The sequence below is a fragment of the Chamaea fasciata genome, unplaced genomic scaffold, assembly GCF_029207755.1.
Source record: "Chamaea fasciata isolate MVZ Bird 193981 ecotype frontalis unplaced genomic scaffold, bChaFas1.0.hap1 SCAF_5, whole genome shotgun sequence".
Taxonomy (NCBI): Eukaryota; Metazoa; Chordata; class Aves; order Passeriformes; family Sylviidae; genus Chamaea; species Chamaea fasciata.
Genome location: NW_027094090.1, coordinates 35,508,495 through 35,535,455, shown reverse-complemented (window position 1 = coordinate 35,535,455; position 26,961 = coordinate 35,508,495). Strand labels below are relative to the sequence as shown.

At 40.4% G+C, this 26,961-nt stretch overlaps 2 protein-coding genes across 4 annotated transcripts in view; both read left to right on the top strand.

The window, feature by feature from the left end:
* The window catches only part of PTPRR (protein tyrosine phosphatase receptor type R), a 141,270-nt gene extending 130,050 nt beyond the window's left edge, over positions 1–11,220 (top strand). For all 3 annotated transcript variants that reach the window (XM_066183244.1, XM_066183245.1, XM_066183246.1), the window contains 4 exons: positions 85–195; positions 1,334–1,491; positions 3,528–3,641; positions 10,005–11,220. In XM_066183244.1, coding sequence (XP_066039341.1) covers positions 85–195; positions 1,334–1,491; positions 3,528–3,641; positions 10,005–10,098 — 477 coding nt within the window. In that variant the 3' untranslated portion in view covers positions 10,099–11,220. The remainder of the gene's footprint in view (positions 1–84; positions 196–1,333; positions 1,492–3,527; positions 3,642–10,004) is intronic.
* Positions 11,221–11,951: 731 nt separating this feature from the next.
* PTPRB (protein tyrosine phosphatase receptor type B) overlaps positions 11,952–26,961 on the top strand; it is a 65,590-nt gene continuing 50,580 nt past the window's right edge. The window contains exons 1-3 of the mRNA XM_066183242.1: positions 11,952–12,022; positions 13,293–13,682; positions 22,051–22,289. Of these exons, the coding sequence (XP_066039339.1) occupies positions 11,968–12,022; positions 13,293–13,682; positions 22,051–22,289 (684 nt within the window). The 5' untranslated portion in view covers positions 11,952–11,967. The remainder of the gene's footprint in view (positions 12,023–13,292; positions 13,683–22,050; positions 22,290–26,961) is intronic.

Here is a 26,961-nt window from a genome sequence, read left to right as displayed (position 1 = left end):
GAAAAAATACATTCTGTGTAAAAATTAGATATGAATACGGTTCCAGGATCCAGTTTGTTGATAACACTGATGCTTGCTTTCCAGAAATGTGTGCTTTATTGGCCAGAAAAAAGAGGAATCTATGGGAAGGTTGAAGTCCTTGTTAACAGTGTGCAAGAATGCAAAAACTACACTGTCCGCCAGCTTACAATAAAGGTAATAATCTGCATCTGAGAAGTCTCATTCACAATGCTCTCTTTCCTTTATTGTTAAATGAAGTTAAATGTTGGCTTTTTTAAAGGGTATAAATTTTTGCAGGAGGAGCTATGAAGCTGCAAGGTAGGGTTGAGACCAAAGTACTGGAATACTTATTGTATCGCCACCTTGTATCACTCTGGCAAGAGAAAAGGCTTCAAAAAAGAGTCCAAGTTTCATTCTCTTGAATTGCATTTGTTTTGGGGCCCTTTTAGCATTGCCAAGGCAAAGTAAAGGGATTTTAGTTAATGACAACATAGCATCACTCTAAAAAAAGATACGCTGCTCATGTTGTGTGCTGAGCGCAACTATAATCTATCTGAGAAGCTAAAAATACAAGAAGTATATAAGGAAATCTTCATGCTTTCCTGGTTCTCACTAATTAATTGTGCAAAATAAAACAGACGCCCCTCTTCTGAGTTAACTCCCCATAGTACACTCACATGCTATCAGATTGACCTGCTACTCCTGACAGAACATTACAGTAAATAATGCATTGGGAAAAATTGTTTAATGTTTCAGTCCCAGCACTGAGAAGTGAGCAAAAGTCATATCATCCAATACAAATTACCCTAGCCCATATTTAGCCCCTTGTTGAAGTAAGTGGTAACATACTCTGTTGAAGAGAATAACTGAACAAACTGGAATATCTTATTAATCTAGAAGGGCAGTTCTTCTGCATCTTTAACTTCAATACCCTTGTAATTTTAGTATCAGACCCTTATGATAATGACCTTAAAAGGCAGAAACACATGATAATTCAGAAATTCAGAAGCCCATGTCAAGCTATTCTCTAGATGTTGCTGATATATCACAGACCTCTGACAATTCTCTGTTGACAATACCATCAGTAAGTCAGTAGTCAGATGGACAAAACAGAACTTACACAGCTGGAAAAACAGCCAAGTTTTCAGGTGCACAAACCTGTCTTAGAATTGGGTGTCTGGAAGCACGTCAGTTCCATCCACAGTTACATTTTCCAAGTCTAATATAAAAAATTGTTTAATCTCTCTTAACACTTTTACTGTCTTTCTACCATAACATTGTAAGAAATAAAAAGAATACAATTGTTCATCTAAAATCTTGGTGTTATTTTCAGCAAGGGAGTCAGTCCCGCAGTGTGAAGCACTACTGGTACACATCCTGGCCGGACCACAAAACCCCCGACAGCGCTCAGCCTCTGCTGCAGCTCATGCTGGATGTGGAAGGGGACAGGGTGGAGTCACCAGGCAGAGGGCCTGTCGTTGTGCACTGCAGGTAATTAGCCAGTTCTTCTCTTAAGTGACTGCCTTAAGCAAGGCTACAGCAAATTGCTTCAGATAGCGCTCCTAAAGATTGTGTTTGGGGAAGAGCAAAATTCTGCAGCTCCTCTTCATGCTAATAGACCTTTTTAGTTCATATTTGAGGATATGAGTTTTGGAGAGAATTCCCTTGTTGTTAGCAGATCACTTCTGAACTGCTCTCTGTTTCTGCTAATGAACTCTGCTTTTTAAAGACCAGCTGGAAAAATTATTTTCCTTTGGTTTCTTATTTATGATTTGCATACTTTTTTGTCTTGTTGCATGATTACATATTTAATTCAAATGCAGTGCCTGGTGACCAGTAGGCTAAAATATTGCAAAGCAAGTCAGTTTTGAAGAGTAAGCATCAGGTACAAATTTGGAGACCATAACACATCAATACTACCATTTGTGATCATTTTCACAAAAGCAGTTGGTTGGATATTCAAGAGCAAAGTGTTATTCAGTACTCAAGAACAGAGTTTTACGCACAAAAATTACAATGCCAGAGAATGACCTTCTAATAATTCTAATTTAATTCTATTTTATTGCTTTAAATTGATTCATTACCCCATGTTGCAATTTAATAATAGGAAATAGCTCTGGATTTGTTATGTTGGTGGAAAAAAAGTAGATGAAGCAAAACAGAAAGTAAAAATAAAATCAGTGTTTTCTTACTTGGTTTGTCTCATAACAGTGATAATACATCTCTTACAGTTGGGATAATACTATTTTTTTTTTCCCCAGAAATACATTAAATCATAGCTTTTCATCTTGATCAACTTCTTTCCAGTTCCATATTTGGAGATTTAGAGAAATGGAAGAGAGATTTCTACCACCCATAATTTTTGAAAACTAGAATGTGATGAATAAGCCACTTCCCCAAATTTTATACAGCTGTATTTATCAGGAATTTTAGTTTCCCTAACAATGCAGAAATCTGTGGATGGCTGTGGAGATTGCCCTTTTTCTAGTATGGATCTTCAGCAACGAAGGTCTTCAGAAGAATGGGATGTCTTTCTGAGATGAGTGATGTGACAGTAAGGTCTGTAAGCATAGTCAGGAATTTATTAATGATTAAAGAGAATTATCATCTCAGTTGTGATTAAGATATCGTCCCAGTTGTGATTAAAATTCAAAGTTCCTCAGTCACAACTCAGCTATCCATATGTTCACTACACTACGGTCTACAAATCTCACACTCTATTTTCCAGTCAGACAGTTTCTTCCCTTTTTGTCTGAGTGGGAGGGTTATGATGATCTGGACCCCAAATTCATGTTTTAACTCTTTTCCTCCAATTTTCCTGCCATTCAGCATGAAAGCCATAAGGTGCACTGCATTCTACATTACTTAAGCAAGAAACAGAATGGGGCAGAGATTCTCGGAATTATTGAGGCCTCAGGGATAGAAATAATGCCAAAATGGCTGTTTCCCAGCAGGCATCAAGAAAACCTGGGGAGCTATGGCACCAAATCCTTCACCATCCTGCAGAATCACAGGAGAGAGAGTTAACTTCATCAGCCTGGTCTTTTGTTAGCTTCATCAGCAGGGTCTAGCTCCTTTTTGCCTTCATGGTTAGAGGTATGGTTAGCAGAAACCCTGTATACGTTGAGGGCTTTAGACATAAATCCCTACTGAATTTTGTCTTTCGGTTGGCTTCTCCCCCTTTTCAGTGCTTATTTCCATCATTTTCTTGGACTGGGCCAGAGAATACTCAGATTTTGTAGTGCTAAAAAAGCCTGGTTTTCTTACCATACACTTGTGTGCAATCTGAAAAAATGCAAGCCTCACAATTACCCACGACTGGACTGCTGGAATAGTGCACGCTTTCATTTCCCTCTATGAAAGTGAGCTGAGAGGTCAGCCTTGCTGGACATGCACCTAGGAACTTCTGTTCTAGCAATTTCATGTTTCATTTTTTTTGTGTGTGTTTTCATATCTATTTAGTGTTTTCCATGTAATTGCTTGATCTGTGAACTTCATTTGCCTATTAAATTTTGCCTTCTTTTTAGTGCTGGTATAGGAAGAACTGGATGTTTTATTGCCACAGCCATTGGTTGTCAGCAGTTAAAGGAAGAGGGAGTTGTAGATGCACTGAGCATTGTCTGCCAGCTACGAGTGGATCGGTGAGTTCCAGAAGAACCTCAAATCAGTCAGGGATTCTGAAATCATTACCAAAATAATTTGATAATGATCAGTAATGATTCAGTAATGATTCTGGAAACATTTTCACAGTTGAATGTTACTTTACGTGAAATGGCTGCCATTGCTTTTGCTGACTTTTATGACCACATTAACTGAATATTCAAGGTAACATTTGTATTTAGGTCCTGAATAAGGAATCATATTGTTTTTTCGGTGAAACTTCCACTGAATGAAATTTGCCTGAAATTACAACCCTGGGCACTTGTCACTTGTCTTCCCTGCACTGCCCCTCCCCACCTTAGAACTTTCTGCTTGCTGTCTGCATTAGGACACAAGAGAGGTGAGGGCAATCTGGAGACAAGGGATTTTCTTTGAGACAGGACTGACAAAGAAATCCAGGCTCACTGAGTGTGTAGTTTCTTTGAGCACTGAAGAAAGACAAACCTGGTGCTGTTGCTATTTCCTCAGCTGTGCTGGGGGTCCTTTTGAATTGAGCTGGCAAATTTACCCAGCCTAAGAAAATACCAAGCCATTTGTTTCAGACTTTTCTGAAGTCAGATCAATTCCCTGACTGAATTCACAGCTTGAGAGCAGGAACAGTGTAAGCCAGCATTGTTGCAGAGTGCTTTGTTTCGTGAAACCAAGGCTGAAGAGGGATTTGTGTTTTAAAGAAGGATGTGGGTATTGTGCACAATGGACGCTGTTGGTTGGGTTGTACTTTTCTTTCTTATTCTGCTTGCAGAAACAGGATTTTGAATAAAGTAAATAAACAGGATTGCACCAAGAGTAGAGGAGTCTCCTCTTCTGCTGTAGGTACCAGGTCATATAATCTCCTTGCAAGTATCTTAACTGCTTCTGACATGCATGTCTTCTTTAAATGAAAAAATCCATAAGGGTGCAAATGCTGCAAAAGAGCTTAGGTAAAAGGGTTAATATAGATTTTTGTGTGTGTGTGTGTTGTGAAGAGCTTTGAAAGGTCCTGGAACTGTGAAGTGCAAAAGGACCAGAATCCATACAGTTGACTGTATTTATGTATCATCTCCTCTGCCTTCCCCTCCTGTATGGCTTTATCATACTAGACATTGTAATATGATCTTTACAGGGCAACATGAGCCACTTGGAGTGTAAAATTCTCCAAGGGAAGTGATTGACCTAAAAATCTCAGCAACAAAATAAGAAGGAATAGCTGAGGGAAAAATGCCTACTCTGTTTTAAATTGCCAACTGCAAATTTCCAACCCTCTTTTCTGAATATCTATGTCTTATAGAGAAAGGTTTGAAGTGTTCTTCCCCATTTCAGTATTTCTATTATGAGAGAATCTTTTTCTTACTGCTTTTACAATCCATTATGGAGAAGTGGAAGCCAACTCTGGTCTCAGCTGCCTCTTTTAATATCCCTATTTCAGACATAAAAAACAACCCAGATTTTCAGCATTATTAACTGACAACATAATTATATTGATTGGATCTGCCTAATGAACTTTCTTTTAGATATTAGTATCCTAGATAAACTTGGAAAGAGAATGGAAATCTGACCCAAATATGAAATTCATAGCAGCAATTTCCATGACACAAAGCTTGTTATAAGAATTGTTAAATATTGTGATTTGTACATTTCTGTATTTTTTCAAGTTTCAGGTTAGTGTATAGACTACAGAGATCTTGCTTCATATTCTCAGGCATTGCCTGAGACAAAGAGTATGTCTCTGTTTTAATTTTTAAAGACATTTTTCTTGATAAAACTCAGTAACCAAAACCTGTCTTTCCTTTCCTTTCCTTTCCTTTCCTTTCCTTTCCTTTCCTTTCCTTTCCTTTCCTTTCCTTTCCTTTCCTTTCCTTTCCTTTCCTTTCCTTTCCTTTCCTTTCCTTTCCTTTCCTTTCCTTTCCTTTCCTTTCCTTTCCTTTCCTTTCCGTTCCGTTCCGTTCCGTTCCGTTCCGTTTCTTTTGTTTTTCTTTTTTTTTTCCAATTGGCCATATTGCAGAGTGAATCTCACTGAGCTGGCAGTCAGTTTATAGTTATGATTAGTAAGGAAAAACTTAGCAGCCCCTAAGACTGCAGTAGCCACTGCCAGTCCATAAAGCGGGCAAGGGTCACTGTTACATGGTCAAAGCTCAATGAGACTGGCCTCCCCTGCTGTCACAGTCCTGACATGGTGGTCACTGGCAGGTGATGTGTGAGACAGGGTCATTACACATGTCATGAAGCTGGCAAAATGCATTTGAAGCCCACTAGACTGGGCTGCAGAGCTGGCTGTGGCCGTCATGGTGTTGCACTGCAGTTACCAGCACGGCCAACATTAGCAGTGGGGTACAATGGTGAGCAGAGCGGGAGCAGTGCTGAGGCTGTCTTCCTCAGTTATGCTGGCCAGCACCTGAGCTCCAGTCTTTTCTTTGTGCATCAGATTGCCCTCAAAAAAAAAGGAGAGTTTAGCAGGACAGGATGGTTTTATTTGACCACCTGGGATCCAGCAACCTGGCTAGGAAGTACACTGAGTACTTTATCCCTGTTATCCTATCTCCACTAGGTTCCTGGCCACTCCAGGTTATGCTCAGAGCTGTATCTTCCAAACACAGGTTACTGATGGAATGAACACACTCAGGGATGTCTACTCTCATGTGGACTTTTTGTTACACGGGTCCATGACCTCATTTCTACCAAAGTGAATTGAGAAATAGGAATAGGAAAAAAGAAAAGAGCTGCCTTGAGGGACTCATGAGTGGTGTTGTAGTGACTTACCAAAACATTCCTATTGCCCAGCATATTCAATGAAAACCAAACAAGCATCCAAACAAATTGCAGATGGTGGCAAAGGTTATGCTGGAAAATAATTTATGGCCCATGTAGCTCTCCCTAGAAACAGTTTTAAATAGTGCTCCAACAAGGGCTGAGACAGGACAGAGCTGTTCCTAGGTAGGATATGTCCAGTACCACTTCCTTCTTAGCTGTTTAGTGTAAGCTAAGGGGTGAATGGATCTGAATCATCAGTCCTGCACTGATATGAGAAAATGGACCATCCACTCAAAATATTGCCTCAGGATGGAAATACAGCCATGGTCTGTGTGAATTTGTAAAAAGACAGAACCACAGGTCTGCTCAACTTGCTTTTTTTCCCAGTTCATTTTTTATATTTTGCAACAGAAACAGGAAATGTTTGATGTGAGGCATCTTCAAGACTAACTGTGACATCGAGAAACTTTGCACATTCTTAACCTTAAAGGCACATTCTTGGAATGACATCCGATAACTTTGCTCTTGGCTCCTCAGACAGGATGAAAAGAGTTTCCAGTGTGCGTCAATTCATTGTTTAAGTGTTTTGACTAATGGCCTCAGGTTAAAAAAAAAAAAAATCCCAAACCCTGCATCACATTCATTCTGGAGCAGACTGCATGCAGCTGCAGTAGCAGCAAGCCAGAGGACAGGGTAAAGGACCCCTTATGCACCCACTGCCACCCAAGCAAAGATGGTCACAGTCCCTAAGCCCTCAGGATACCAGGGTCTGTTTCTTCCAAGCACCAGCCAAAAGAGTCTCAAAGAAGCAGAGAGCCCAGCAGCTCACAGAGCAGCTGGCAGTGTAGGCTGGCAAATAGACAAAGGCTGCACACCCGGAGGTGCTGTAGCTGTGGCTACATCCCTTCTGGACACTAGGGACACAGGAGAGGAAACCTCCCTCCCTGAGCAAAGTTCCTCCTGAAACTCTCTTCCACACAGACATTTCCACAAACCAATGTCTTGGGATCACAGATAATTCCCTGCTATTAAATGAGAGTCTTGCATAAGAATGAAGATAAGAAGGACTTGGGATACTGGTAGATGAAAAATTGGACATGAGCCGGCAGTGTGTGCTTGCAGCGCAGAAAGCCAAGGGTATTTTGGGCTGCATCCAGAGCAGTGTGGCCTGCAGATCCAGGGAGGGGATTCTGCCCCTCTGCTCTGCTCTGGTGACACCCCACCTGCAGTGCTGCATCCAGCTCTGTGGTCCCCAGGATAAAAAAGACATGGACCTGCTACAGTGGATCCAGAGAAGGGCCATGAAAATGGTCCGAGGGACAGAATGCCTCTCCTATGAAGAAAGTCTGAGAGAGATGGGGCTGTTCAGCCTGGAGAGGGATCCAGGGACATGTTCTTCCTGCCTTTAAATATAAAAGGGGGCTTATAAGAAAGATAGAGAAAGCCGTTTTACCAGGTTCTATAGTGATAGGACAAGAGATAATGATGTTAAACTTAGAGAGAGTAAATACAAATTAAATATTAGGAAGAAATTCTTTACTTCACCATCCCCAGAAGTTTTTAAAGTCAGGTTGGATGGGGCCCTGAGCAACCTAGTCTTAGGGGAAGGTATCCCTGCCGTGGCAGGGGGTTTGGAACTATGTGGTCTTTAAGGTCCCTACCAATCCAAACCATTTTTTGGTACTGTGGTTCAATAAATCCCATGTATAATGGCACTGACAAGGCTAAGTTGTCCAAACCTCTGGATAAGACTCATATGCCTTTAAGCTGACAGAGATATGGACTGTTTGCTCATACATGCCAAAGTTCAGAAGCATCATAAAGTCTGAATTATGCTTGCTAACACAGGACAGACGTCATGGTGCTGGGCTCAGCCCCCACCAGTCTTACACGTTTTCTTGGGGGTTTTGTATATTGCTTCAGCACTGCAGAGGAAGGATCAAGGATCACCACCACACAGCCTAGTGCAGCAAAATTGTTTTAACTTGCCCTTTCTGCTAAGTCCTTCTCCCTGGATACGATCCCTTCCTCCACCCCTTCCACACAGCGGATCTAACCTGGGAAGTGCACTCCCTTAGAGGACACTTTGGGGGAACATTGATGAGGAAGGCAGGGAGGGAAACTGTTTGGGAAGGGGTTGCGTGGGCAGAGCAGGACACAGCAGAAAGAAGGAAGGAAGGAGACTAGGCAGCAGAGAGCAAAGCCCTCCCATCACCTTTAGTATCTCACTACATCTCCTGGCAGGGGACAAGCACAGAAGAAAATGTTCTATATTTGCCTGAGCTCATTGGAGGAACACAGACCGCTGGTCACTTGCTTAAAGAAGTAGGTATTATTTAATTATGATTTTCCTGCCATAGCCATTTAGCCATGTAGTAGCTCTGAAGAAAATAAAAAGACCTTGTGGTTGTAAATAAGCTTCTCTGATACTGAAGGACAATGCTTGTTGAGGAAATTTTACCATTTTTCAAATAGCTTGGTATATCAGTACCATATTTGTTGTTAGGGATCTCGTGAGATTTTCAGACCTGCTCCTGCAAGATGGCTGGCTCCAACAGTGCTCTGGATTCAAATACCTTGCAAATTTAAATGTTTCAATGAAGATCTAACTGAAGCCAGGTGTGACATATATCTTAATGTCTTCCTTCTCACTAAGGCCATTTAGTCTTTCCTCACCACAAAGGTAACTAACTGCTCCAGAGTACACTGAGGATAAGCCAGGGGCTTGTTTCTAGAAGCAGAGTAGATAGCTTTGAATAACCTGGCAGATGAGATGATAGAGGTGGAATTAAGTAAACTTGAGGCTGTGCTCCATGAGAAGAGAGACCTCGAGTACCTCAGTATTGACAGAAAGAGGCTCAGTTTAATTTCAGAGCTAAATGGTAACACTCCTATCACACCTACCTCCTGCAGGACGTTCCCTTCCTACCACACTGCAACTGGCACTGGAGATGTGGGACTTGATCCTCATACTTAGACCTGAGAAATTGATTGTTGTCAAGTGAATGTATAAAATGAAGGCATTTAATCCAAGCTGGCTGCAGCTAGTTCTTTTTATGGTTAGGTTAAACTCTTTTGCAGTGTTGGTGGTGAAATGATTCACCACTGTAAAATTTTGTAGGTGGTGGCTGTTGGGACAGGATGCATTGTAGGCGTTAGAAAGAGGACAGGAAGAGCTGTTCTCTGCACAGGCCATCTGCAGGTCACAGAAGGTTACATTTTTAGTAAAGGATAAAAATGAAAGGCCAGATTCTGTCTACTTCCTTGCTCCATGCTGCATCCATGTATCTGGCCTTCCTTGCCCAAGTGATGGAGGAAAATTCTCTTTGAATATACTGAATTTGAAATGTAGGTTTTAACACTGTAGATGCCAGATGTTTTCTTCTCTAATTCTCACTCTGATGGAACTGGGAATTCTTCATGTTGGGCATGTGCTGGATGACATAAGTTGTGAAGAAAGTAATTCTGCTCTGACAAAATCTCTCACTCAAGCAAACTCTTTAAGTTAAAAACTGAGAAAAGGGCTCGTGTCATCTGGTGGTCATGGGGCTGGCAGGAGCTGGAGGGTGTTGCAGTCTTAAGAAATAAGATTTCAGTGCAGTGTGTTTCCTTTCCAGGGGTGGAATGGTTCAGACCAGCGAGCAGTATGAATTTGTGCACCATGCACTGAGTCTGTATGAAAGCAGACTTTCTGCAGAAGCTGTCCAGTGAAGCCGAGGAGGGTAAAACCGAATGTCAGTCACTTGAGGTAATTTGTTTCATTACCTACCAGCAGCTTCTTCAAGGAGTTTACTGCAGTGGGAAAGACGGCTTTGAGGCCAACTTCTGAAAGGATTGTGGACGGTTTGGCAAAAGTACAGAGATTGCTGGACCCTAACTATATATGAATGTATTGTGAGCTTCCCAAAAATGATTTATAAAGAAGGTACTGTACTGAAACTACACATGGATTTTGTGTATGTATCTAAAGGTGGGTTTAATTCTGTAATGCTGATATCTGCCATATGGAATGTATGTATGTGCTACTGCTGCAGTCAGATGGACATTGGGACTTCTACAGAAGAAATGTTTAACAAGTGTATAAAAGCTTTGACGTTTGCAAACTGTCTTGTGAATGGACTGTCAACTGTACTGTAAAGTGCTATTACTGATTATGTGGTGAGCTTGTTTCTTGGCCACATAATATTCTTGCTGCTAAAATTGCAAGTGTTCAACTATGGATTAAAAAAAAAGGAGATAATAAAAAAATGAAAATCTTGTTTTTGAAAATATTCAAAAGCAGTTAATATTTTATATGGAAATAAATGTTCTTCATACTATTAACTATTAAATGTGTATTTACTGTAGGTCTTACAGAGCAGTTGCAGAGCACAATGTCTGTTATTCAGTGTGTATGTATTTACCCTGTACTGTTGATTGTCTTAGAACTTGCTTCTGCTACAGACCTGAATCCAGTGTATTTGTAAATTGTGAAAGTCATTCTACTTTTGAAAGAAACTTTGTAGCATATATTAAATGGTAAGGATTTTAAATATTCGTCTGTCTTTTATTAATACAGAAATTTTTGCATATGTTGTTTATCTGCTCTATTTCTTTCAGTAAGAGATGGATGCCTTTAATGATACGGACTCTTCCATGACAGGTTAAACAAGACAGAAAATGCTGCTATGACTGTTTCCTTTATTGTTCAGTAAAAGTTTGTTTTTAAGAGATATGTGAAGTTGGCATTATGGCTTACAGCACTGGGAGGTCTGTTTACAGGGTATAATGAGTTTTTAATGCAGTGATGTTGACTTTGCTTCATACTGCTAATAAATTACCCTTAATATAAAATATTAACTGAAGTCTCTGTTCTTGACTAGAGTAGTTAATGCACACACACTCTTGTATCCCCATAAACAGGTTCAGCCCAACACAATTTGGTCAGCCTCCACCATGGCTTCAGACCACTTGGGAACCAATCCAGAGGACACAAGCAATCCCCAACTGACATGGAGGAAGGTGCACTACCTGATAGGAAGGCAAGCCCAGCATCACTTGATTCCTCAGGGGGAGTTTCTGTAAGACCTGGTACAGATGCCAGAGCTTTGCCTCCTCCTCTTCCCCTTCCTCCCCACCCTCCACTTGGCTTTTAGAACTTGTGGAGTTTGAAATATATTGAGATTTTGCTTGATTGTGTATAGTTACAAAAAATACATGTTTTTCCCTGGATTATATAGAATATACTTAGTCAGCACCATCCAGATGACCTGTAGATTTGTAATAGTTCACAGGCAACAAATTACACAAAAGTATGATCCCCTTTCTTTTAGTCTAAAGTGATTCAATAAAATCTCTTTTAATTTCCCAGGTGTTTGAAAACTTCTCTTTTGCTTGTATTTTTCCAAAATAAACCAACCAGTAAACTGAAGAATCATATTAAAGGACAAAGTGCTGTAAAACCCCCCAAAACAATTGAATAGAAGGAAGTGCTCGTCACTGACTTTTTCCCCCATGAAGGCACATTTCCTTCCTAGCCTTCGCTTCACTTATCTGAGGTGGGTTTTTTTAAGAGAAGCATGGGGAGTTGCTAGAGGGAAAATGGATTCTTTATTTCACGTCCTGGTTTCTACCTGTCTTGCCTTGACATTCTCAGGTAAGTGTCTCTCCCCACTTCCCCTCTGCCAAATTGCTCTTTCTGCCCCTGAGCAGAGCCCTCCGGCACAGCCGGTGACTTACAAAAACTGAGTCACGTCTTCTCTGGGCTTCATACCAGAGCAATGAGGGGCAGGGCCAACATAGCCCATTCTGTTTAGATTCCTTTCTAAAGGAAAATAAACTGTCTTCTTCTATGCTGGAGATACGTCTTCTTTTTTTAAGAAGATCTCCTGATAGACAATGCAGGAGCTGATTTTTTGGGACAAGTGTTTCAGAGGGGAGATTCCTATCTTTTACTCATACTTTATGAAACTTCAGAGACAAGAACTTTCTGTAATGCTTAGTTAGAAAATTCACAGGTTTGTAAAAACGGGAATGACAACATCAGTTGAGGGAAATAAATACCCATTTGCTTTAGCACTTTGTAACTAGTGGGACGGGAAATGTTTCAGTAACTGAGATTAAAAACAAAGAACCTAAACATGATATGGCAGGGAGGCTGCATTTGAAATAACCAGTTCTGTGTTCTGTAACGAGTATGCATTTTGCATTGATAACTTTCTGGGGTTTTGATTAATGCACTGTAAATTTCTTCATTTGAGTAGTTGGTGTTGTTCTTTAAGTGTGGTGACCCAGAGAGCTAATCTTACGTGAATTGGAATGGTCACAAAGCTAACAGCTAGAGACATTGGAATAAATCCAGTAAAACAGATGTACTTCCTATCAGTAAAAAACCTCCATTCCTGTAACACAGACACTGAGAGCCACATCAATTTGTGAATATCCTTCTATATGTTTCCCTCAGAAACATTATGAATTTTACTAAAACAACTTTTAGGCAGTAAAATATATTTTTAAAAGTCTGTGCTGTAGAACTGAAACGGAGACTGAGAACTCATGTAGATCTCTGTATGCTTTCCAGCAGGGGAAATGAGGAACTCGTGTTTGAAGTTAATAGTTCTTGGACTTCTTTTACATCCAGTTTATTTTTTTCTTATTTTTATATATAATGAAGATCAAGATAACCTCACCACACTAGCTTGGGGTTTTGAATTTTCATTATTTACATTACCAGCACATGCATCACATGGGTGTTGTGTTTAGAGGGGGTTTTTTAAATAGGTTCAACTTGCGGAAAGTTTCATGAAAAGTTCAACACACAGAAAGTGGGAAGAGAGATTTATTTGCTAATGTATTTTAAATCATTGAGAATTTTTGTCAAGTAATTGTGTAATCTATCATATTTTTCTGGAATTTTCCTTTTCCAGAAGGGTTTCTGATTATCCATGTCCAGAAACAGCAGTGTCTTTCAGAAAATAAAGGAGTCTTTATGGAAAAGTGCAATATGACCAACCTGAACCAGAAGTGGCAGTGGATGGCAGATGACAGGCTTCTCCATGTGAAGTCTGCCCAGTGCCTGAGCATCTCTACACGCTCTGCTCTGTCGTCTCGCAGCATCATCGTTGATTGTCCCCAGGCAGTCAGGTGGAATTGCCACGAGGATGGGCTCCTGAAAGTGGCCAACAGCTCTCTTTTCCTCACAAAACAAGGTCAGAAGGTAATGGCCAAGCGGAGTAAAAAATACCTTCATACATGGATGCAGCTAAAAGCCAGCGAGACGGAAAAACCTGTTTATGTAAATCTGTGTTCAAAGCAAGGTGAGTTATTCCTTCAAGAAAATATCCTGGGGGTTTTGGTAACAAAAATGTCCCTGTTATGCTAACTCAAATGTGAAAAATTATGATTTTTTTTCATACAGAAGAAAGTTTTTCACAGTTGAAGAGTGTTCTGAGAACTATTAAAGAACAGCTGAGATGAGTGCTGTCTTTCTCACAACTGGTGGAGTTTTTAAGCCACTTTATGTTTTCAGGATGTCTCTCCTTTTGTCTACTCCCAATCTTTGGATCAATGTGCTTATATGTCATCTCAGCTCACTATTATTGTGTCATTTCCTTTTTCCATTTCTAAACTATGCGTATTGATTCTTAGTTCCTTTTCAAAAATGTGGATGCAAAGAAGTTCTTCTCCTCATTCATTTTATCATACAAATGCAGATTCAATCTGTCAAGAGCAAGAAGACATCTGAAAATCAAACACATAGACAGTTATTTCTCTGATTAACCTAAATGTATGATTAGAACAGTCATGGCTTACATATTTACATGTTTACTCAGTGTAACTTTGCTCTTAAATGCCATATACATAAGAACACTCAAAATCCTGAGAATAATGAACTGAATCAAAGGTCTCAGAAATTCTTGGAATAGTACCTTGAAATACAAAGGTCTGTGCACATACCTGCAGACAAGTAGCAGTATATCTGTGTAGTTGTGGGTTTCCATATCCATGGCAAAATGGAAGGTACTGTGGTTTGAATACTGCTTGATAACGCTGTCTTCAATGTCCCGTTGTCAATCCTTCCTGGCAATCCTGTTAATATTGTTCTTATACACTATTAAGCAGTTCTTCATAGTAAATAAGAACAACCTACAGACATCTTTTTACTGTTAATTCTTGTCTTTACAGGGTTAAAAACAGTTTTATGACCCAAAACTGTTGCATATGGCCAAGCTTTTGGAATGTTTAAATTAAATCATCATTCTTTCTAAACTCCTAGTTATTGTAAGGCAGGGTACCATTTTTTTCAGCACATTTGCACTTGCAGAACTCTATTCATAGAACCAGGACTACTCACCTGAGTGGAGGTATGAAAGGACAGCTTGCAGAATCAGGGAATGGAAAAGTGGCCATGATGCCATCCCAGCCCTTCCATATAGGTTAGAGATTAAAAAGGCAAAATCATTTGAAGTCTTGTGGGGTGCGTATGGCTTGCATATTCAAAGACACTATGAACAGTTCAGATGAGGTACACAGGTAGTGTTATTTCCTTTAGATAGCTGGATGGAGTCTGGCCTAACAAAGTTAAAGTAACCTTACACACTTTTCTTAATCATTGTCAGAAGAGAAGCAATTTAAGACCAATAAGCACTAAGACAATTGTCATGGGATATTAAAGCACCTTCTCATCTATTTACTGTGCTCAGTTCTTAAATGAATGTACCTTGATTTTCCTGAAATTCTCTCCATAGACAGGCCTGTAAATCCTTTCTAAGAGTGTTACTTATTTTTTGACAGCTCTGGGAAGCTCTGCTGAAAAATCAACAAAACATTATAATCCTCAATACCTAAGTAAGAATTTTAGGAACATAAGAAGCTCATAAAGTGGAAGTAGTGCAAAGAGAAATAATTTTTCAAATAGTAGTAAGTACTGTGAGAACAGTATCTAATGCCCCCAATTCTGGTCATGGCATCCATATGTATGTCAAAATTTTCAATGCTGAATGTGTAAAATTAGTCTTCCAAGAACATCTATCTTTTACTGAAGGCATTCAGTACAAGCAGAAGTGGATCAGCCTAAAATAACATATTTGGTCTATATTTAGCTAAGATAGCAAAAATTGAGGAAAATCTTTGGAGCTGAAATGGCTGTAAGTTTTTCTACTGACTAAGACTACATTTTGCTATAATTTACCCTCTGCTTTCGTAGTACTCATAAAAATAGTTATATTTTAGCATAGGACTAGACCACTGAATAGCATCCTAAACATCAGCCCAGATACAGTACAAGCTCCAAACCCAATAACTGCAACTACCTTTTATTCTGGGCTTTACTCAAATATCAAACATGATTTTTCTGAGCCTGGGGAAAGTCTGAGCTTGGATTTGGATTTCAAATTAGCCATCTGAGATGTGTTTGGATTTACATGTTTTGTAACAGTCCTGACCTAAATGACTAAATGACTATTTCATTCAGGAAACCAGGATCAATTTGGGAATGCAACCCATCTCTGCTTATTCAGAGGTAATTCCAAATCTAGCAGCAAACACATGCTTGTGCTTCTCACACAAACTCACGTTTGAATTGGCCTCCAGCTGAAACAGATAACATGAAGAATGGTCATAAGGCATCAGTATCCCTTGAGAAAGTGAGAGTTCATTTCCCATCAAATTCATGAGGCAATTCTGGTCAGAGAGAGAAAAAATCTCTGTAATGCTAAAGCCTTCTTTTCACCAGCCCACTGTTGGGTTCAGAACTTCTCTAAGCTCAGAAACCAGGAGAAGGAATAAGAATGGAAACAGGCAAAAGGAACAGATGGGGCAGTTGAAGAGGTAGAAGGCAGGACAACTGAAAAGAACAAAGACTGTTGCATGTAAATAACACTTGCGGAACAAATGTCCACCATTAATGCTGACACGCTAACACTAATGTCACTCCTGAGCTGCATAAGCAATTCTTACAAGCTTCTTTTGTTCTGGGTATGTTAATTTCAATAAAATATCCAGTTAAGAGGAGATGCAATGCTATGTGGCACCTTGAATATTACCAGCAAACCTCAACACCAGTGCTGATCAAAAATTATTCACTAAGTAGAGAATTACTTCAAATGAGAAGACAAAAGGCCAAGCTGTATGCCGCAGATATGCACTGAGCTCTGGCGACTGTCACACAGGCTGTAGAGCAGTCCAGATGAAAAAGGTGACATGAACTGTTTTGTAATATGATGCTCTTCATTGCATTTCTCTTCTATCATATCATACATGGTAGAGACAACCCTAAAGGTGTGGATTTTGAGACATTCAAAGAGAGTAGCTGACTTTGTGGAGGATTTACTTACAGCTGTGTGCCAAGCACTGAAGAACCATAGTGGGATCTACAAAGATGTAAAACATGTTGGACAAGGAATTCAAATAACAACTGGAACATCTATCTCTTTTGTTTTTTTTCCAGCCTGAAATAGACAAAATACCAGATACCAGGTATGAGCTGAAGTCTGATGTGCCATCTGACGTTCATGCTGTTCTTTTCCCCTTTTCTACCCTTGGTTCTTGTCCAGGGTCATTTCTTTCACATGAACTTCTCTCTTCCCCCTTATCCCCCTTTCAGTTTAGCTGCTTCATAATCAGAACTTCAGCTAATTAAGTTCACATCCCACTGCTGATCCTTCCATGGCTGAGATGGAGTGCAGAAGAGACCAGAGCAGTGCACACTCCAAGCATGCTCTAAACCACTGGAGCAGTAGTAGCAACTGGAGAACATGGGAAGAGAAGACAAATGCATCTTCTTGGGACTCTTGGGAAGGTGGAAAAGCACCAAAGAAAGGTGGCAGAAGCAGAGAAAAGGCAGCAACTCTTGCCTATTTTTGAAATAATGTAAATGAAATATCTTTAGGTTTTAAGCTTTCCACACCTTTAGTGTTTGTAGATACTGCAATAATCCATCCATAAGTTCACCACTGGTTGTAATTTTTTGTGTAACTTTTACAAATTTCTTCAGGATAAATTAGAACAGTGATAAACAATATTTTTATTCCACCTTTAAGTTGACCGAAACATTTTTCCTAAAATATATTCACTGAAATTCATTTTAATCTCTCCAAGTTTTCTTAAAGGGTTTTGTAAGTATAAGAGTTTGCTAACATCTATCTGAAGCCATGAAATATTAAAAATTACTTGAATCTTCTTTCTTTCGTCCAAGAAATACATGGCTGACCACTTTTGCTGGTCTCCACCTGGACAAAGAGAGGCATCAATGCCAGATCCTTGAACATAATTACAAGACCTTGTGTACACAGTCCAATAGCATACTGATAGAACCTCAAAGATAAATGTGGGTTTACACTTTCTAAAAAGAAAGGGAGAAATCTGCAGTGTAGCCTAGATCTTTGGGTTTTGTAAATTTTCAAAGTCTCAATGAGTCACAGCACAAAGAATATAGAACAAAACCACCTCAGCTACTTTCATATGGAAAAAATAGAACAATAGGCACAGCTTCCCAGAGCAATCAGGCAAACCCTGCTTTATGATTTCATCTTCTGCTACTGCTAACAAAGACATCAATTCCAAACAACTATACTGCTATTTTTCATTATTACATTCTCTCCCTTTATTTTGTATGGACCTTCATAGAGAAGCTGGAGTGGGTTTGAACTTCTAGGTGTCTAAATGTAGGTGTCTGAAGGAAGGGATTATTTCACTTATGACAAGGTGCTTTTTGCCATTTGAGGTGCTCCAGGATATTCCACTTGATCTCTTGCTGCCAGCCCAGAAAGACATAGCTCTCCCATAAATGTTATGAGAGCCCTGAGCAGATGCCTCAGATGCTCTAAGGCAGTTCAGACCACTAGGTTTAGGCAACTGAACCAAGACCTAGGTGTCTCTGTAATTCCTGAGTATCTGAGCTCTTTTCAGTAGATGTGTAGTCCATAGAGTTAATGGAGTCTGGATGCCCATCCAGTGACCAAAAATCCACTTCAGGGTGAGCTGGAACTACCCATAGTGTCAGAAATAGGGCTGGTACGGCAGTGGTGTTATCATCATACTTGTATGGATGTTCTGCTACCACTGATGCTGAAAGGACCTTTCAGTGGCTAAATCAGCATTTCAAAAACAAGCAAGTAAAAGAGCAGCTCAGGTTAGACTGGAGTTCGGAGACATTCGACCTCTCTGACATAAGATATGAATGAGATACTAACTTCTACAACATTCAGATAAAGCAGGTAAAATTTTTCAAACAGCACAGATTTTGCAGGTTTTAAAAATCACATTGAATGGGAAGGAAAGGACACTTCATGGATTTTGTTCTTCTGTCAATACTCCTACATACAACAGAAATCTGAATTATGGTTATTTTACTTACAAGTAGTTAGCTTAAAAGGTTATTCATTTTGTCCTGCACATAAAGAGATCTTAAAGCAACCCCTTCTTATTTCAAGTCTTGCAGTGAGTTAAATGCAGTTTTATGGAGTATTTTGTATCTTATACACTACATATCTGATTCAATTATGTTTCACTAGCAGTTCACCCTTAGTTTTCTGAAACTGCTCTAAAAGAGTAGGCAGATCAGTACAATGTGAGCTATTTCAGAAAGCTGCACTGTGCCAGCTCAGCTAAGGCTGAAAGAACCACTGTAGAGTTCTCAGTTCTTGATAATTAACCACTTTTCCTATTCATACATGCAAACGTATGGAAGTCCCTTCCTTGTGAGCAGCCTGTTGCTGTGCAGATGGATATGGTTTGCAGTACACCCCGCGGATGAAATATGCACTTAGTCAGAACATTATCATTTCTCCTGAGTGTGTTACTGATTATCATAATATTAGGTTCACACACTGTATATCATGCAGTCACTAGTGATCAACATCAGTGTCAGTGCTGGTGTTCTGTTCCCAAGAACAGTTTTCTGACTGATTTCCAAAGATGATGCTGGAACAATGCTAAACACATCTTAAAAATACCACTGTTGAGATTTCTGGGTACTTCACTAATGTCCAGAGAGGAGGTGAGTTTTTTCTGGTTAAAAAATTTGGAACTCAAGTTGTGTAGAAATCTGCTACATGGACCTTATAAGATGCAGGTTTTTTTTTCAAGTGCCTGCTACTGAAGAAGGGTTATGAGGGTCCGTACGCTAGGATCACAATAGTGGTTTTACTTAGAATATAAACATGGATTCTGACTTTCTTACAGTGGGTGACAAATATGAACCCCATTATTTAGTCCACTGTAGGATATATGGAAAATACTGGTACATAGATCTGAAGTTCCAGTATGGCATAGTGCTATACACAAGTAACTTCCATCCATAGGTTATAGGTAACAGACTGTAACCAGTATTTTCTTGGAAAGATGCTTCAGCTGGAAACCCAGAATAGCCCAAAGCTTAACAAGAAAGGTTGGGTCATACAGTGACCATATTCTTCTTCATGGGACCTCTGTGGGATGGTGGAACTTTTCTGAGGAGCAAGTGTTTTGCTTCCAGGACAGTTGAGCTCTCCCCTCAGCTCCTGCACCAAGAATGCCATTTATTCCCATAAATGTCACTGGCAGCACCAGCTTCCTTTTTATGGAGGAGCAGCTTTCGAAAAGCACAATGGCACTGGAATCCAAACACCTTCCTGCTGGAATCACTGCTACTTGTCTGTAAATTAAGCTAAGTTTTTTTTTTTAATGTGTTTTCACATTGGGTGTGTAAACGTATATTTAGGAACCCAACTGTATGGCCTTTTTTCCTAGGCAATTGCTGACTGCAGATATACCCTTTTTTTGCTGTCTTTCTATTAGTAAGTTCTACTTCCTGCTGAACTCATGAGAGAGATATAGAGGCATAAACTCTTTCCAAGTCCTTGGGGCTAGCATTTCTAGTTGCCTACCATAGACTTTCAGAGACCCCTAACTAATAGGAGATCTCCAGAAACAATGACTGACATGGAGTCTAGACTAAGTCCAGACTTGTGTCAGCTAATGTGTTTGTTGCAGCAGCTGATGACAGCTTGAGCACAAGGTTCCTGTCCTTCTGGTGGGAACCATGAAGGTGTGTGGCATGGGACCACAGCAGACTCTCTACAGGGAGTTCTGCAAAGGCAGCAGCATGAAGATGATTGTGCAGGGTTGGACAAGACCTGAGGTTTCTATGAAACCTTTGCCCAAGTGTAAGAGAGAAGAATTAGATCTGTAGTATTGTTTTCACTGCCTTGATTTGGAAAAATATTTGATCAACATTTTTTTTTTAATTTAATGGAGGCTTGCAAGTTTTCTGTTTTATTTCCAGAGAAGCACAGTTAGATAAAAGGAAGGAAAACATCTTCTCAGGATACAAACCCATTACAGTAAACCACTACTTTTCAAAAAGTTCCAGAACCATGTACCAGGTGAACATACTCTGCTGTCAAACACAGCAAACACTTGCATGGAAGTGTCTCCTGCTAGGGTTTACAATCTCACTTTTTTTGTGCAAATCAGAGTGCTGGAAATTTCTTTACATTAATATGTTAACATACATATTTACACATATACAGAGAAACCTGATAATGTTGATTTTGTGGAAGCTCACCCACTACTTCTTTGGGTAAGAGGTAATCACACATTGCCCAGCTAAGACATCATAATTGCACACCAAGTAATTGCATTTGAAAGCTTCTGCTGCAAATTAACCCAGTCACTACTTTGTTTTTAAAGGATTTGTGAGCTAAAATTGTTATAAATGGCAACCAGCCCAGTGGCTCAGCAGCTAAACAAGGTTCTGTCATGCTGGAGACCCCAGTTCAAGGACAGACAAAGTGTCTTGGGCATTGAGCCAATACACACTAGCTGTATTACAGCAATGGCAGGGCAGCTTTTTGTGAGAAGAGGCCAGTGAGTAATTCCAATAGTTTAGTTGAAATGTGATGCTCCCAGATGTAGAGGCCACCACAGCTTGAACCCTGGCCTTACTGCCACAAAGAAAGGATATTAAATACATACCAATGGGGAGGAAGAGCCATAAAAATGTGGAGGAAAAATGTGTAGTAAAATCTTTCCTGAGCTCTAATTGCAACTTTGGCTTTCTCTGAAAGGTACGTGACTAAAAAAGCGAATCCACTGTCATATTTACAGATACTTCAGTTAAGTGATAGATCATTAGGTGAGCCTTGGGAAGGCTGATTTTAGAAAGCAAGGGAAACATTCATGTGGGCACAAGGAACTTGTCTTTAACAAGTATGTTGAGAAAAAAATTATCTTGAAAAAATCATCTTAAAAAATTATACTGAACAAAGCCATGTTTTAAACTTACACCAACAAAAGGCAGATGAGAATTTAGCCTATCCACTTAGAAAGGAGGGGAGAGAGTTCACAATATAAAGCTGATACTGTGTGCCATTTGATAGATACAAGCAAGTGGAAAAGTTGCAAATGAAAAACACTGTGCTCCTAATGACAAAGTACAACCTTTCTTTTCTCTTCAGAATCACCGACAGACTATATTTAAAATGAATGATATGTGTTCAGGAACTTGAATTCTTTTTCTGTTTGTGTTTTGCAGGCTTTGGTATTGATGCAAAACCACATTTGCACTGAAAACAAAAAAAACCTATAGAACTGACAGATGCACTTAAACTACTTGGAAGTTATATCAGCCACGTTTATTGAATATAATGCATTGTTTATAAAAATGTAGAGCTGATTTTAATAATTTTCCTTCGTTTGTCTTAGATGTCCAAGATGCAGACACTTCTGTGTGGAGTACTAGAACTACATCCCCCTCTCCAAATGCTGTTACTTCTAGGCCTGAAAATGTGTTGAAGAGTAGCACAGAGATGTTCATCAGAAATGTGACTGAACACTTCAGTAAAAATCCCACTGAAAAATTCTACTTTGACTTGAAATCTGCAGTAACAGAGAAAGCCTGGATTCCAGCGACCACTCTTCAATACTCCAGCACAACAGAAGAGGTAAGACAGAAGAATTACTGATTTTTACTAAGCCTGCTCCACTCTGTGGAGCCTGATAGCTATTACAAGTGGGTGTTTTGTGGGCTTAAAAAATCAACAAACCAAAACCTGAAAACACCTAGCAACAGGACTAAGCTTTGTTCTTATTTTGGTGGTATGCTTTGTTTGGATGTTCGTGTTGACAGTGTCCTTTGCCAGAAGAATAGCTGCAGAAAAATTCTGCCTCTTCTATATAGCCCAATCCTGGTGCACATGTTGCATTGTGAAAAGTTCAAGGGAAATTAGGATATGTAAGCAATGGAAAGCTCCTGGATGTGGCAGGACCCACAGGAGCCTGGGTATCTGCTCTCAGTGACTCAGGCTCTGGTATTGTTTGTTGCATGATGTGAGGGTCCAGCTCTAATTACATGCTAAGAATTAAAGTATGCAATGACCTTATTTACAGATAATTACATACATTGTTTACAGACCAAAGCAATAGAAATCCAAATGCTTTAACTGGCCTCAAAAGGAACCCTGGCCTTGGCCATGGTCAGCTTATCTACTGGCTGACAGGGAGAGTGGAAACACACAGACACTCCTTGGTCTCTGCTCTGTCCAACCACAAACTGCCCTGGCAGAGGAGGTGAATGGGGCTGCCAGCCCCAGCTGTAGAAGGAGCACATGGCAGGCCATTTGCTCCAAATCAGTTTCCAGTCTTCCTTTTCTGCAAGACTTAGTTCAGTAATCTGACAGCAAATCTGGAATCACCACTGGCAAAATGTGTATGGGCAGCTAGAACTAAAGCATGCAGGACAATATTGGTCACTGTATCACTATTATCACATAGTGGTTTAGAACTGAAAATCCCTAAATTCCCTGTGGCTTATCTTCCAGGAGATTACACTGCACTCAATGTATTGGGGCAGGCAAACATGTTTCAGTTACTACTGTGTGTTGAAGCAGATAAGACTAAGAAATGTGTTTTATGTTTGGGAAGGCTGTGGACAGAGTGTCAGGGTCCATAAACTTGATGGTTTATGGACCCCAGCACTGTCGTTCTGATGATGACGAGGGGAAGGGACTGAGCCAAGGATGGATGCACTGCACCCCATTCCATAACTGATGCAGTTCTTTTTAAATATGATCTTTCTGGCTTGGTGCATGCAGGCTGAGCTTATTTCCTCATGCCCTCTGTTCATTTGCTTACCTCCTGCACAGAATACTTGTTCCTTCCAAATGGAAATGTCCTATAAAATCAGGTATTACTCAAGCTGCCTCCAGTACTACTACTACTACATAATCTTGCCAAAGCAAGAGAAATGGCACCATTTTAACAGAAACTACTGCCACTTGTGTTTCTACCCCACTTCACCTCCTGAATCACATCATTTTCACTGAGCAAGCTGCTTAGGTCAAAACGTTCTAGCCAGAATTCTGATGATAACCTGTCTAAGCATATCTATGAAAAAAAATCAGTAATGGCTTTCTCTTGTGACCTCCAACTGGCTCTGTACATTTGAATCTAGATATGTCAATTTAGACACACAAACTTAAAATCTTTCACCTCTATCTCTGTTTCCCAGTCTTTAGAATGGAGTTAATAATATTTTTTGTCAAACTTCAGGGATGTCTAATGGATTAACTGGATTTAACACAATACTTTGAAAACACACAGACTAAGTGCTGAGTATTGTTGTGAGGAAGACAATACCTTCTATGAACTATATTTGCCCAGGCTGAGGTCTCTTGTTTGCAGAAGTAAAGCCATGTTGTTATTTGGCCGTGCATATAGCCATTTTAGGGGGGACAATAGTGACATTTCAATTGAGAAAAATGTTTGGTTTAGAGCTGCCTTAGATTTCAAGTAAAACTGCAGCTTGCACTTTGAATCCATGACAAAAGCTATGCAAAGCCCATTTCCTCTTGATTAGAGAGACAGAGAGGTTGGTGTTAAAAAAAAAAAAAAAAAAAAAAAAAAAAAAGTCAGGAAACCTTGGGAAAGTGTCTGAAAGGGACCTTGGAGCCTGCTATTAGAGACACGTCCGGCAACTCCCAAAACTCACTTCCAGTTCTTTTTTCAGTTTAATTAGTTTCTTGGCTTGCCACACAGGTCAGTAAGTGTTAAAGGCTGTGTGACTTCTGATTTACTAAAAGCCCATTTATTCAATACCAGTCTGGAAGTAGTTAGTTGCATTATGTCGGCCTTTCTATATAAATATATTGCTACCAGTGAGTGATGGACCCCTCATGTTTTATTCCAGTGCTGGCATAGGCCTCTGTGTCAGACTTTACCTGTGTAGCAACTTTTGCTGGATAACAAACAGAAGGAAGTCTCAAAACCTGGAATAAACCAGTACTTTTCCACTAATACAAAAAAGTAAAGATTTTATGATAGCAAGAATAAGAGTAATAAAGTAGGAACTTCTGAATTATGAGCACTCCTGAGTTGCAGTAATACAATTTTTGTCCACAAATTATCTTACACTAGCTAGAAGAGACAAACAGGTATTTATTTCCAAAAGTCTTTAAGTTTTACTTGTGGTAGGCTCCACTTTTTTCTTGAATTTTATGTTTGCAGTGTTAATTATGTTTCTTTTTCTTTTACTTATTACATCTACTTAAACAACTTACATCTAAATATCCTAATTATATCTTCCCTGCAAGTTCAGGTCATGGATGTTTCCAAAAATCCTTAGAATAATGTGAGCTGCTTTTCAGGAAAAGGCAGGTTACCCTGAATGTTTTAATTTTCAGAGAGGTTTTGAAGTAATCCAAACATTCCCAATAAGCCTTCAGATTTGCACTTCTCCAGTGCTGGAAAAGTATTGGTGTGGTTTATGCTGTTAAGCCCCAAAAGTACAATCACCTAAAGAAGAAATCACACTGTAAAACTCTCACCTTGAATGATTACAAGACACCTATGTCATTTTAGTCACAATTTAGGTCTAAGAAATACACCTTGTGTTTCCCATCAATGGTATGATTATCCCTGTGCTAGCTCTTTGGGGTTTGGTTCCTCCTTCTGTCTTAAGTATGTAAAACGTCTTTTCCTAGGGAGATCTTCTGTGATGGGCTTGAGAATGGCATAATAACCAACACAGATGTATATTGTCACTTAAGGCAATGATCATAAAGTTATTAACGATCCTCAGCTTGGCCAAGTACAGCACACTTTCAGTGCCATGTTCCTAGTCATGGAACTCCACTGGGACAGATGAAGTTTACTGTAGGTGCAGGTAACACCCTTGAGTGCTCAGACTTTTGATTTCAGAACAGAAGAAGGAGAGCTAAGGTTTTTCAGATATTTGTATCTTGTTTGACAGTCTGATGCCCAGAAAAATACTAGAACGGCAGCTCCCCTAAAAGGCAGACTAATGTTTGTAAACCTAGAACCTTTTTCTCCCTCAAAGAGGGCAAAAGTGATACAAAGATGGTGATGAATTTGCTTGAGGTACTGCTTTTAAAAGTTAAAATCCCACACGCGTAATGCAGTACAGAAAGATACAGAAAAATGCCATTCTGATTGAAGAAAGTAAATGTCCAGTTCCTTCTCTTTTGTGCACTCTCAAATTCACTCCATGGCTGCTATTGTGTATTTGAATATCTGAAGGTAAAAAATGCTTCTGTCTTCAGTTCTTCTCTGTCTCCCCATGTACACACTTATGTGCAAGTTTTCAGAGGCTGAAATTTTAACAAGAAGGAAACGGGAATGCATGACAGAAAAGGAAAGTTTTCATTTTGGCAGTAGCCAACTCAGAGCTGCACACAGCTTTATTGGTGCAGTCTGAAAACAGGGAGACTTTCTTGCTTTCCATGGTGTGTGTAATTTTAGCTTGGGAGTTATTCAGGGGATGTGGGAAGAAATTGTTTCAAGGACACAAGTTGACACAAAACGGAGATGACTCCGCCACTCACAGACGGACTCTGCTGCTGCAGGCAAGAGCTCAGTGTTAGGCGCTGCTGGACTCTCCTGGATGCAAGGCCTCTGGCTGCAGTGCCACATGGCCAGGGAGAGAATGGAGGCTTTGGTGATCTACGGTTAACCCTTAAAAGCATCAGCGTTCGGGACGCGGGAACTGGAGTGGTGGGTTCCTGATAGCTGAGGCCAAGAGGAGGGTGAGCCAGGAGGTGGTGGGATGGCTGTTCAGGGTGGCAGGTGTGAGGAGAGCAGGCACGCGAGCTGAGGTGGCCACGGAGCGAAGCAAGCATGAGGCGAGGTGGCCGAGAGGAGTGGCAGGCACGAGGAGAAGGAGCACGGGAGGCAAGGCGGCCGTGAGGTAAAGGCAGGCAAGAGGCAAGGTGGGAATGAGGCAAGACCAGCATGAGACAAGGCAGCTGCGAGGTGGGGCAGAGGCAAGAAGACATTGTGAGGCGATGCAACCATGAGACAAGGCAAGGCAGCGCCAAGTGGTGCAGGCAGCGTGAGACAAGAGGGCCGGCCTCCAACAGCGGCTCCGCTGAAGGGCGCCGCCCGCTGGAGGGAACGCTTGGGAAGACAAGACACAGGGGAAAACAGACATGAGGGAGAAGCAGCGAGGAAGGGAGGGAAGTGGGGTGGGAGAGGAGCTGAGAGGAAGGTGGGATCCTTAAGGAGAGAGGGGCGGCACCCCGGGGCCACTCGCCTGCCCGGTGGGCGGCAGGTCCCGAGTCGCCGAGCTTCGCCCCCCGCAGCGAGACGCGAGGAAATCGC